The 12,047-nt window shown below is 43.2% G+C and overlaps 1 protein-coding gene across 8 annotated transcripts in view; it reads left to right on the plus strand.

Moving 5' to 3' along the window:
• Nucleotides 1–12,047, plus strand: part of DGKD (diacylglycerol kinase delta) — a 66,129-nt gene that overhangs the window by 13,837 nt on the left and 40,245 nt on the right. For 6 of the 8 annotated variants that reach the window (XR_005830659.1, XR_005830660.1, XR_005830661.1 and 3 more), the window contains exons 2-3: nt 2,056–2,166; nt 2,954–3,034. Coding sequence is in view for 3 of the 8 variants with exons in the window: in XM_040613073.1 (XP_040469007.1) it covers nt 2,056–2,166; nt 2,954–3,034 (192 nt within the window). In the remaining 5 variants the exon portion in view is untranslated. Of the gene's footprint in view, nt 1–2,055; nt 2,167–2,953; nt 3,035–7,341; nt 7,598–7,909; nt 8,048–12,047 lie in introns of those variants that run through there. The other 2 variants (XM_040613078.1, XM_040613076.1) reach the window with 2 other exon arrangements.

The following is a 12,047-nucleotide window of genomic DNA, read 5'->3' on the forward strand; positions in this document are numbered from 1 at the left end:
ACTTGTGGAAGCGGGTTGCTAAGATGTCTTTTGGTGACTGCTTCAGCATTGTGGGGAGCTGATGTGGGAGACGGCCATTTTTCGATTTGAGTGTAGTCTTCGATCATGCATTTTCATTATCTCCTTCCATTCTGCTGGAAATACGTAGATTTGGCAATTCCTTGTTGAACCAGGCAGGCACACTACATTGGTGTTTGTCTGAGCACTGACAGGTGTTTCTGCCAATGTGCAGAGGGCTTAGTGAAACAGCGGTGAGGAGCAATGAGGTTTGGGGTTCACTAGCCTTGGAGTTGGCCAGGTCCCAGGCTCCAAGGCAGATGATGTTTCTTTTGAAGGAGACAGGGGAGTTCTAACCCTTTTCTCTTTCCCCACGTGGTGGAGGAAGGTGTATAGTGACTGCTGTGGCCAGCAGGTCTCCTTCAGATCTGGGGGTATGTGGAAACCCACTCTTCCCGGAAGGTGTATAGTGACTGCTGTGGCCAGCAGGTCTCCTTCAGATCTGGGGGTATGTGGAAACCCACTCTTCCCCAGCAGATTCATGAGCAGAGGCATCACCGTGGTGGTCCAGGCCCTGTGATCTCTCAGGGCAGTTTAAGGATGGCTCAATCTAGCAAGAGAGGCATGTATTGTCAAACGGATGTTTCTTCTTATAGTCAGCATTTTTTTCCAAGTGCTTTTTGAGGAAACTTTGAGCTTGGCAAGGGCCAGTGTGTGTGGAAAGTATTAAAATCTGCAGCTGTTACAAAAAGGAAAGACCCGCATTAGGAATATATATAGCATTTTAAAAGCAAGTTTAGTGCCTTGGAAAGGATTTCTAAAATGAACTAAACCCTGTGGATCAGTAAGAGTATTTATTTTGTGCTCTGTAGTAGCCTGGCAGTGCTGGCAGTGTACATTTAACACTGAATTAATTGATACTCATCGGTGACCTGAGTCTGTTACTAACCTGAGTTCCACTGAGACCTCTGGTATGTTAAAGCTGTGTCATTTTCCTGGCATCAAGATACAGAATAACCTGTCTTACAAGATTGTTGGACCATTTGTTTCCTGTGTTTTAACTGTGTGTTTATCACATTGGGCTCTTTCAGCAAGAAGTTTCTGAGGGCTGTTTCTTGGGGAGAGGTTTCCCATGGTACTGAGGTGTGACATACCATTTGCAGCGCCTAGGCAGTAACAGCTTCAGTCAGTGATTTGGGGCTGAACCCTTAGCTCAGATTTTTCTGCCTTTTGTCTTTCTAAGCTGCAGTTTTTTAGATTATTTTCATGTAGCTGTTGGTATTCAAAATCTGTCCTCAGTGAAAGAATCAAATGCATTTGATGAAGTAGAATGAAGTGCATGTGGATTAAATATATACCCCCATGTATGCGTAGTATGTGAGCAAGCATATGGGACCGCGTATGCTGGTATGTCAATCTAGTTATAAAGCAGTTTAAGGGAAAAAAAAAAAAAAGGCAGTGTGCGTAGACAGTTTTGGCACTCCAGCCCTGGGAAATGGCAGCCAGCCAGAGAGTACTGAGGCAGGGCCAAGAGTATCTGAAGAATACCAAATGCTGAAGTTGGATATAGCTCCTTCTTCGCTGTAGTTTTGCTCTTCACCCTGTGGGCCTGCAGCTTGCCAGGTAGATGCTGATAATTTCAGAAGGAAGAAATGAAAATGGGGACGGATATACTGTGGTGTATATTTGCTTGTAATCAAATGGCAATTAAATGAAAGGTACAATTACCTGCAACTGAAATCTGACCTCTGAGTTTAACTGTTATGCTCCCTGAGTCATTGTTAGACTTTGAAATGCTCATTCAGTCATAAGTTATTTATTGTTTTTGGTATTGTGATAGCACTGGAGACAAGGATAAAACTGCACCTCAGTGTGGGTTATGCGTTGCGACAGTTTAATCTTAAATTTGCATGCTTTTGTTGAATGAATTTGTTAAGTGCTTCCAGCAGAGGGCACTAAGATTATTGATCTCAAGTGCTAGTACAGATACATCGTGGGAAAGCATAAAAGATGCCTGAAAGTAAAATGTTTCACTCCTCTCTCCTCGTTGTTTTGTAGACTATCATAAAAGAGGGGATGCTGATGAAACAGACCAGCTCCTTCCAGCGCTGGAAGAGACGATATTTTAAGCTACGAGGACGAACACTCTACTATGCAAAAACTGCTAAGGTAAGGTCTTGGCAATACATAGGAGTCCGAGGAAAGAAAGAGTGGCGAAGCTTTGGAGGCAGATGAGTGTCTGTGAGAAGGCAGCCCTCAATAGGGAAAAGAGCACGTGCTTTGTAAGCACCTGTCTTCAGGTTTTGTAGCTACTAGAGGATCCCTGTGTTTTGTTTCATGCTTGGAAGTCCTTCATTTTTAAGTAAAACATGATGTGGACCTGTGGTACTGATTTTTCCACATCCCACACTCCCCATCCCCCCACCTTGGTGCATTCTAGTAGAGAGTAGGCTCTGAATCAATAGAAGCTGAAAAAGAAAGGAGAAAATATGAATGAAAATCAGCAGTGCTAAGTTAATTGTCAGACTCAATGATCTTAAAGGTCTTTTCCAACCTAAATGATTCTATGAAAATAAGAAATTGAGGAGACAAGGAAGGCTATAATTTATAAAATCAGAGATGCCATGCATCTGGTTTAGGATGTTGATAGTCAGCTAGATATAAATCTGTCTCCTTTCAGAAGAGCGAAGCCTACAATTATTTTTTTTGTAAATAATCCGGTCATAAAAATGAAGTCATTGTGTTCACCAACTGAAGACAGGCAAGTGTGAGCCTCACTGTATAGAACTAGACTTCCAAGTCCTTCGTATTGTTGGTGCTGGGCCTTTCCTTCAGAACACAAAAGGCTGTGTAGGAGTGTGCTAGGCAGACATACAGGCATGTATGGCCCTTTGGGTCTGCTGCTTATACATTGGATTCAGTAATTCATTGGGGTTTTGATTTTTTTTCTTTCCAGTCCATTATTTTTGATGAGGTGGATCTGACAGATGCCAGTGTGGCAGAATCTAGCACAAAGAATGTCAACAACAGCTTCACGGTAGGATTTTTTGTATTATTTTCCATTTCTTCTTGCATCTTTCCCTTCTCTTTTGCAAAGTTATAAACAACTGAACAATCTTCACAGCCTCTTTCACAAAAAAAAATTAAAAATCATAATTCTTTTTCCTTACAACTTCATAGCTCTTCTCCACGCACATGGGAAATACCTTGGGTTACTATGTATAGTGCTAAAACTTTGCATTCAGGGATTTTCTCACCTGTAAGCTAGGAGGGTTTAATAGAATCTATTTACATAGTGGGACAGAAAAAAAAATGTTCTGCTGTGGGATTTAGGGGGGGTGTTGATGTTTATGCTGGAGATCTTGCTAAAAGAATTTAGTTTTCCCTTAAGGCATTAAAATATTTGAACTTCTTTCTCTGACTTTATTTGTATGTGGCTGTATGTGTGTTTATATATGCACACTATATATAGTGGCAAAGCAAAAGGAGGAACAAGAAAAAGAAACAGAAATAACTGTAGAATTGGTTTAGGATACTTGTTAGCCATGGAATATTTGCAATCTGGAAATGTGCAGGTGTCACTGCTTCATTTTCTCCAGATTTAGTAACCAAGAGAAAAAATGATTGTATTTCTGAGGTGCAGGTGTTCTGTGAGGCCCATTTTGGGGAACGTGCCTGGTGTGCAGAAAAAAGCCATTAACAGCAGCCACGCAGCATGAGTGTCAAGCAGCAGTGTGAGCTTTGGAGTTGAGTAACAGCAGTAACCTCCATGCAGCCTCTGAGGAGCTTAAAAGGGAGGAGAGAGCAAGGTATGGACGAAGGAGGCAGTGTTGATCAAAGGCAAGGTGAAGGGAGGAGCAATCCAGGTGGAAGCAGGAAGCTGATCCTGTAGGATGGTGACCTGCAGGTGGTGACCAAGACTCAGTGGTGTGCCTTGTGCTGCAGCAGTAGTGGCCCACTGCTTTAAACATCTAGCAAAGAATGTTTCTGTTATGTAGCTGTAGCTTTTTGCTTTGCAGTACCTGTGCAAAGCAGCTCTGGTGCCCACCCAATGTCCACATGAAACCCCAACACTTTCTCAAAGTTTGAGAACACTTTCTGCATCCATAATTAGACAAGTAGGAGGCACATCTGGATCTGATAGTAAATACTGATATCAGGTGTCTCTGTGTGTGTGTAGAGAGAAGGGTTTTGCAGTGATTTCATAAAGGGATATGTTTTCAAGAATGTGAAGTTATTTACCTGTTAATAAAGCATTTTTTTATTGAGTCTTGCTTTGGTTTTCCCGTATGTAAATAGAGACTGATTTTCAGGTGAACAAATGTACTGTTACTGTTTTACATACCTGAGAGAGATCTAATCTCTGTCAGGGATGCTATGTGGAGGGACAGGAGGAAATAGCATGTTTGCTCTCTCAGATTAGCCCATCTGAGTTCAACAGTGAAGAGATACTTCCAGGACTATGGTATCAGGTTCTGCCAGTCCCTGCCTTCGCTAGGAGGTAAAAAGTGTAGGATTACCTTGACACTCAAGTAGCAGGTATTTTGCATTGTTTCCAGCTGATCACTGTATCATGGGGCTCAGGTAAACTTCAAGAAAATCATCTCTCCTCTTAATTTCTATCTACTCTTTCTGTCATGTTTACAGAGGAGTTTGACTGTGGTTTACCGTGAGCTATAAAAATACTTAGAAAATCAGAAGTTTGCTGTTGTTTGGTCTGCCACATCACTGCTGTCAGTGCTTTGGGTTCCTTGCAGTCTTGCAATTATCTCTTGGCTTTCTTGTAGGTGACCTGTTCCCCTGCTCTATCTCCCCAGCTTGGTTCCTTTCTAAAATTCAGAGTTCTTTGACGCATGTTTCTTCCTATTTCAGATCAGTGGGACTCACTATTGAGTTTTTATCCTAAGCTGAAAACATCCAACATTTGGTGTTGTATAGCAGATACAAGTTATTCTGGAGTTTCAGGTGTTCTGGTTTTGGTTTTGTTTCTGTGTTTTCTTCAATGGAAGCTGGTAGTTTGGGATTTACAGAAGAGTGATTTCTTTCTGAGGAAACTCATCCTCAGTCCAGCCATCTCTACTGCTTAGTGTATAGATTCTGCAGGTCAGGTTGCATGAACGACACTCCTAAGGTACCAACAAAGGAGACGGGAAACAAAAACACTAGATAAACCACTCAGAGGAGCAATTGTGGATCCAAAGCAAAGAGGTAATAGTGACCGGGCAAATGAGAAATGGGTGAAAGGGCAGTAAGGAGTGTGTGTGTGGGGGGGCAACGCCATGAGAGAAGAAAACCACAGCATGATGCCCGCAAAGGTATGTTGCATAAACAGAGGAATAAGGTAAAAAAATAGAGCTGGCAGTAAACCTTTTTACATAGGACATAAGTCTGACAGCTAATTTGTTTGCTGTCAGCAGGCAGGAGAGCGAGAAAAGTGAGTATTAAGACTCATACCTCTTCCTCTAAAAAGACGTGTGTAATACAGGTTCCACTGTTGTTTACTTGGTTAATTTTGCACAGATTCTTCAGTAAGTGTATCCTGTATGCAGTGGGGACAGTTTTCAGTACTGCTACTTGGAGGTAGTGGATATGTGGCTACAGAATGGGCTGGGAGCATGTGACTAGGGGCATCTTTGAGCTTAAGATGTTGTACAGCTCTGTCCCCTGAGAGGTGTAAAGGAAAAGCTTTATGTTTAGCTATTGTTCCTTTAGGTCAGGCAGTGTGGCTGGGAGTTATTTAGCAGGAAGCCTCTGGGAGCAAATCATGAGCAGCCCTGCACCAGGCCTCTCTTCTTTCAGGAGAGCTGTAGATGTAATATTTGCTGATTCTGTCACATTTCTGCTACCTCTGTCCTTCTAGGTCATCTGTCTAGAAGGTAAATTCTTCTGGGATGTCTGGACTGTAAGTGGCTGGTTCTTTCCATGTATGGTCCCTTCATGCCTGGCGTATAGATACGTCTCTCACCAGTGGATTGGCCACTTTCCAATTTTCACGAGGCTTTAGGGAGGATCTGCTGCGGTACAAACTCAATGATAACCATGTTGTCCTGGTAGTTCAGACCCATTTCATTAAAAGAGAGTGGACAACTTCCAGCCTGGATTCTTGCCATCACTGTGTGCCTACGTTTGTCCTCCTTAGGAAATAGAGATCAGCAGCATTGTATGGGTGAGGTCAAAGCCTAACCCTGATGTCTGAGCAGAGCTTTCCCAGCCATACCCTCATAACCTTTTGTGATTTCTGAAAAGCAGATGATTTGGGACCACGCTGGGTGCATTGGGTCTTCCCACTGAGACTTCAGCTGTTTCCATGAATGTTTTTTTCTTGGACAGTACAATGTCACGGTAACTTGATTTGTTGATGTTCCTGCCTAATGCATTAGTCTGCAGTTGCTTCAGGAGCATTCAAACAAAATACACGATGCGGATGAGATCCATGCTTTGAACCTGGAATAGTTTTTTTCTCTAGATCATGCCAGGAAGCCTGGGTTTTGGAGGTACTTCTCTCAAAATTATTGCTTCACCCGTGTCATGGACCTGAACCATCCGGCATGCCCGTTCTCCCCTATGAAACCTGTAAGGTTTGGGTGGGGGCATACCAGTCGCTCTATTGTCTGTTGCTCACGCCACCACAGCGATCCTCTCAAGAGTCTCTGAAAGGACTTTGGGTCATCTCCTTAGGCTCATTTTTTTGAATGTTTGTGTGATGCCCAGATTCTTACTTCTCAGTTTGGTGTGTTGGCTGAAGATCTGCTCTTTCCTAGAAGCTGCCAACTGAATTAAGCCTGCAGCCTTCAATGCAATTGTCACAGCTGGTGGAGTGAGTCCTTCTCACTTCATTGACCCTTTCCTGACTTCTGCAGGACTTGTGTAAAGCTAAAGGGGAGAAAAAAATCTAAAATAGTGTTCTTTAACAGTAAAAAAACCATCTGTCATCAACAGGAGAAGGTTTAGGACAGGCATGAGCTCTTTGCAGGTGTATATTTTGTGTTTTGGTATGATTCTCACATGGTGTTCTTGTAAATGTTTTCCAGTTATTGCTAGCAAATGGTGGTGTGGTGGTGTGGACTTTCACCCTCATTCACATAATATGAATTACAACATTCACTTCCCATTGCATCTTACTCAGAGCTTTGAGATTCACATAGGAGAAAGCTCCTCTCTGTAGAGAGAGATGTGTGTAGTTTGATTTCTTCTTTCTGATGCTTTAGTCAGAGCATGTTGTTGGGAGCCAAGAGCCATGCTGTTGACCCCTCCTCCGTAGTTAAAGGCTCTTCACTGGAAGAGGTGGAGCTTGAACTCCTGAGCTCCTGTAAAGCCTTTTCTGTTGGGAAGTACCTCTCAGCTCAGTCGCAGACAGGAAACAGCATATTATTGCAGTCAGCGCCTGCCTCTCCACTTCACTGCCGTCAGAAGGAAACTTATCCCAGCTCCTCCTTAAGCAGACAACTAATCAGCTTGTGGCAAGTGGAACATAGCTCAAAAAGACTGACCACAGAGGAGACTAATCCTATTAATCGCATGTCAAGCAATCTGTTTAGGTTTTTTTCTGAGGGAGTAGGCTGCTCTGGACACTAGTTTAGAGGAAGATTGAACATGAAAGGTAAGAGCAGGAGTCAGAGTTTTCTGGACTGAGCATTGAGAAACATGGCACCCGTGTCAGCATAACAGATCATCAGGAGCTCAGGTTCTTCAGAATAAGTTTGCTATAAGCTCTTACTGTTCAGATGTTCGCTCCTGTGTGGATATATGTAGAGGAGTTCTGCAGAACTGGGGTAAAGGGAAATGTGCTGTGGTGCTGTTGGAAATGCTGCGCCCATCAGTTAAGAAATACTATTTATTAACTGATGATTCACCCTGACCAATGTTACGGGAGAGAGGAAGTATTGAGATTAGTGTAATACCTCTCTTTCAGAGCACTTGCATGACTGGAGGCGACAATGGTTGTGGTAGGTTGAGGAACAGGGAATTTGCTGGTGCTCCTGAATGAGAGCATGCTGTCATCTCTGAGAAGCAGTGTGGATGTCCTTCTCCGGCTGTACAGAAGCCTGAGGTGTGCTACAATTTTTTGTTATCACAGCCTTGTTACTTAATACTGACTTTATACAGCAGCAAAGATGCCGGTTTCTGTCTTGCGAAGTTTTATGTGACACTCTGATCTCCTTCAGGCTCTGTATTTTTACTTTATTGTCCCAGGGCTTGTTGATGCTGTGGAGAAATAGCATGAATCTTTATTTTGGAGTAATTAACCTTTCCTAAAACCAGGGCAAAGTGTTTGAACTTTAACAAAAGATAAAAGTGCTGAGGGTGCTTCCTGATGGGGAGAGTATGTTGTTGATGTCTGCAAATTCATTTCACAATGAAGTGAAAGTGCCTTTGCCTCTTCTGTGATTTTGTGTCAAGTAGAATTATTGTGTTAGTGCTTTTAAGTGAAAATGTATCCTTTTTAGCAGCGAGTGCAGTCTTCTCTGAAGAGTTTGGTTTTGAAAGAGTGACCAGAGCTGCTGAAGCTACGTTTCAGGCAAAAAGTCTGCCGCTTGTGTCTAGCGCAGGAGCTGTGTGCCTGTAAGGCATTGTTGAAACAAGAGGAACCCAGATCAGAGGTTATTTGTGCTCGTTTGAAATACAAGCTTTGAGAAAGAGCATGTGACTTATTTTTATGAGGAGAAAGAATATAAGAACTTTTGTTACAGGCTGTTTGCGGAAAGTCAGACTTGGACTTCAAGCTTGGGCTGATAAGCGATCAGGGAAATCTGCATGGTTTGACACTTGCACACATTCTCCAAACTGCCCCGTGTGTTCTCAACCCTTTGAAAAAGGTGGGCTTGAATGTATGCGGCAGGGAGTCACTGGGATTCCTGTGAGGGAGGGGATCTCCCTCCCCAGCTTCCTCCGCATGGGGGTGAGGGACCCAGAGGGAAGACATCAGCTGTCAGAAGTGGGCAAAAAGACCTACTAATCTGGGGGCGTAGTTACACAGAGGAGTCAGTCACCAAGTGAGCTCGTTCTTCACCTTGCTCCTTTGTACACAGGCATGGATTGCCTTGTTAAGGTTTGGAGAAGGGAAAGAGCAGAAAAGAGGGACTCATGAAAGGGATGGCGATTCCCTCCTTTTTAAACTCTCTTCTCCAAATTGACAAAATTAGAGTGCACATTGGGAAGTCAGGCTTTACTGGGGGTTGTTGTCTCATCCACACCCATGTGTGTACACATTTAGGAATTGTACACTCTCTGCTTGTGCTCTTACTCTGTTTATATTGGCAGCTGTCAGAATTTCCTTTATAAGCAAGCAAAAATACGAGTAGAGCCATGAATTGCCATGTCCAGGATCGCTCTGCTGTTTTTCCCCCCTCCCTTCATTAAGCGCAGCTCGGTCCCCATTTCCTGTCAGAACCGCTGCAGTTTCAAAATACTTTGCTATTTTAGTAGTTTGTAATCCAGACTTCAGTGCAGTTTTTTCGTCTTGAGAAAAGGCCCTTTGGTAAACAGACCATTCTGAGTCACTGTTAGTCAGTGAAGATAGTCATTTAAAACCCTTTCGTGTCAAGGATTTTTAGGACTCTTAATGCAGCCTCCTGAGCTGGTCATTAGTGTGCTTGCACAAAAGAAGGAAAAATCCGGAGCAAAACCATCTAAGAGAGGATAAATATGGAAGAAGAGTTAGTGAGTCTGGAAGAAGTTGCTGTGGGTGGAGAGATCTGGCGATTGCTACTGTACTTTACAGAATGACCCCAAAACATGCTAGTAGTTTTTGAGAAAGATGAAGCTACTGTAAAGGAAGGAGGTCAGGCTGAGCTTTATGTATTTTACTGTGGGACAGGCTAGATAGAGAGCTGGAAAGTGAAGGCAGCTGTTTGTGACGAGCTTTTGTTTCTCTAGAAGGAAGTTTACTGCTTTGAAATTAGTGTCTGTTGCTGCCCTTGTGCCTGAACACTAGGAGCTTTTGTTTGATAATCTCTTTGCTCTTGGTAACCTTTGTGCTGTATTGGTGTTTTATCTACCTTCCTGAGCAAGACTGCAGATTCCAGTGTCCTCTACCCCTTCCAGGTGAGGACACGAAGGTGGAACAACCTGTGGTAAACAGGAGGTCATTTGAGAATGTGATGGGTTTAGTTTTACGTGGAAGCTGCTCTGGAAAAAAAAAAAAAAAGACTTCTCTTTATCTCTACTCTGGTCATTTTGACAGGCAGGGAGGGGCTTGGTAATGTTGTTTGCAGAAATGAGGTCTCTCTACTTGCGGTGCTTGTGGTGCATGAAACGGGACTTGTCTGCTTGGTGACCCAGTGTGGAAAGCTACTGGGTTCATCAAGCTGTTGAAAGCTATTTATTTCTTGTAGTGCTAGCTACCAGCCTCTTTTCAACAGGGCTGGGGTTAGGGGGCTGTGAGGATCTGTTACCAACAATAAGCTGTCAGTAACAGGTCATTTTCCTACCGTGGACAAGGTCTTTTATTGCTTAGTCCTGTGATTTATTAGCTGCTAGCCTTGATGTGTATGAGCCCACTGAGACGGCAGTTCTACCACTGGGGAACATTGACCTGCCCCTCTGCTCTTCATGGTTTTGCTTCAGTTTGAGTGGGTAGCAAGGTTTCTCTGAAGTATCCTTTACCTTCCCAGATGTGCTGCCCTTTCTGAACAGGGTAGTTCTGTTTGGGAACTTGTTTCCTTGGAAAACAGATGAAGAAGGGATGTGTGTGTGCATCTGCTGCGTGAAGGGGAGGGTGGGTGGGTAACAGAGCTGTGCTGAGATGCACTGGCACTTGGCATGGCAGCCCTGTTGGTTCCTGTTCAGTGCTGTGCCATCCGTGCAGATCTCCAGTGATTAATATGCGCAAATTACCAGGATTGTCTGCGTTTCTTACCTGCTAACAGTGGCAAAGACCTTGCATACTTTAGGTTTTGACATCTGTTAAGTGGCTGCAAAAGTCCTAAAATTCTCTCCTTGTCTGTGCTCCTCATACCAATTGCCAAGAACAGGAATGTGCCTTGTTTAGAAACAAGAGTTTCCAGAAGCATGTAGGAATGTGACCCTGGTATGAGAGATGATAATTTTCCCAGGGAACGCTCTGTCTGGTCTGCTTTTCTGCTGCAGCATTGGGGAAGATAGGGACTAGGAGAAAGCACAGATGGGGGGTCAGCATGAGTTGAGCTTGATCTTGCGGGTACGGCATAGCGGCAGTAAGTGCCAATGACAGTGCTCAGAGAAGATGCGCTTGTAATGTGCAACTCCCGGCAGACAAGGTACATATTGCAAGATGAATGAACCTAATAATGTAAAAATGGTCCTAAGGAGACCACACCATGTGCTGTACCTATTTTCCTATGGAAATTTGCTGTCCTGGATTTTACAGATTGAAAATCAAGGTGAAACAGCCATGTGGAAGTTGGGGGCAAGATAATCCAGTATAGCGTAAACAGAGATTTGGGCATGTAAGTCTTTGAGGAAGATCCTGTTATTGCTATTTTTTTTAAAAGGCAGAATTTGACACAACTATAAGAACATTAATGACATGTTTTATTTGGTGGAAATGAGAGTTTTCATAGGTGGTAGATGGTCATTTATAACAGGGAATAAAAAATCTTGCATTATAAAAATAAATACAAAATTGGTGCATTTCCCCAGTGTCATATGAAAAAGTTCTTTTTTCTTTCACCTTCAGGGTAGCATCAGGTTTTGAGGAAAGAGAATTGGTGCAATTCTAGAGAGCTCTGACTGACTTCTGCAGTGGGTTAACAGGACTGAATTTGCTGGCAAAACTGAGTGAAAGCTGAGTTGATGATTAGAAGAGGGATGTTGCCTGTGGAGGAAGGCAAGCCTCGGTCCCCCATGAGTCTAAGCATTGATACTTGTATTATTTCGCTCTTCCAAACTATAGAGACTTATTAAAATTATGCTGTCTTGCTGTCTAAGGCTTTGCTGGCCTGATGCTCAGCTCCAGAATGTTTCACAAACTGACATCAATGAGACAGGCTTTTAAGACTGGTTTGAGTCTGAAACTCATACTTTCATTTTCCTTTACTCTCCCTTCTTTTTGACATTGCGTATTTGCTGAG

The sequence above is a fragment of the Falco naumanni genome, chromosome 13 (genome assembly GCF_017639655.2).
Source record: "Falco naumanni isolate bFalNau1 chromosome 13, bFalNau1.pat, whole genome shotgun sequence".
NCBI lineage: Eukaryota > Metazoa > Chordata > Aves > Falconiformes > Falconidae > Falco > Falco naumanni.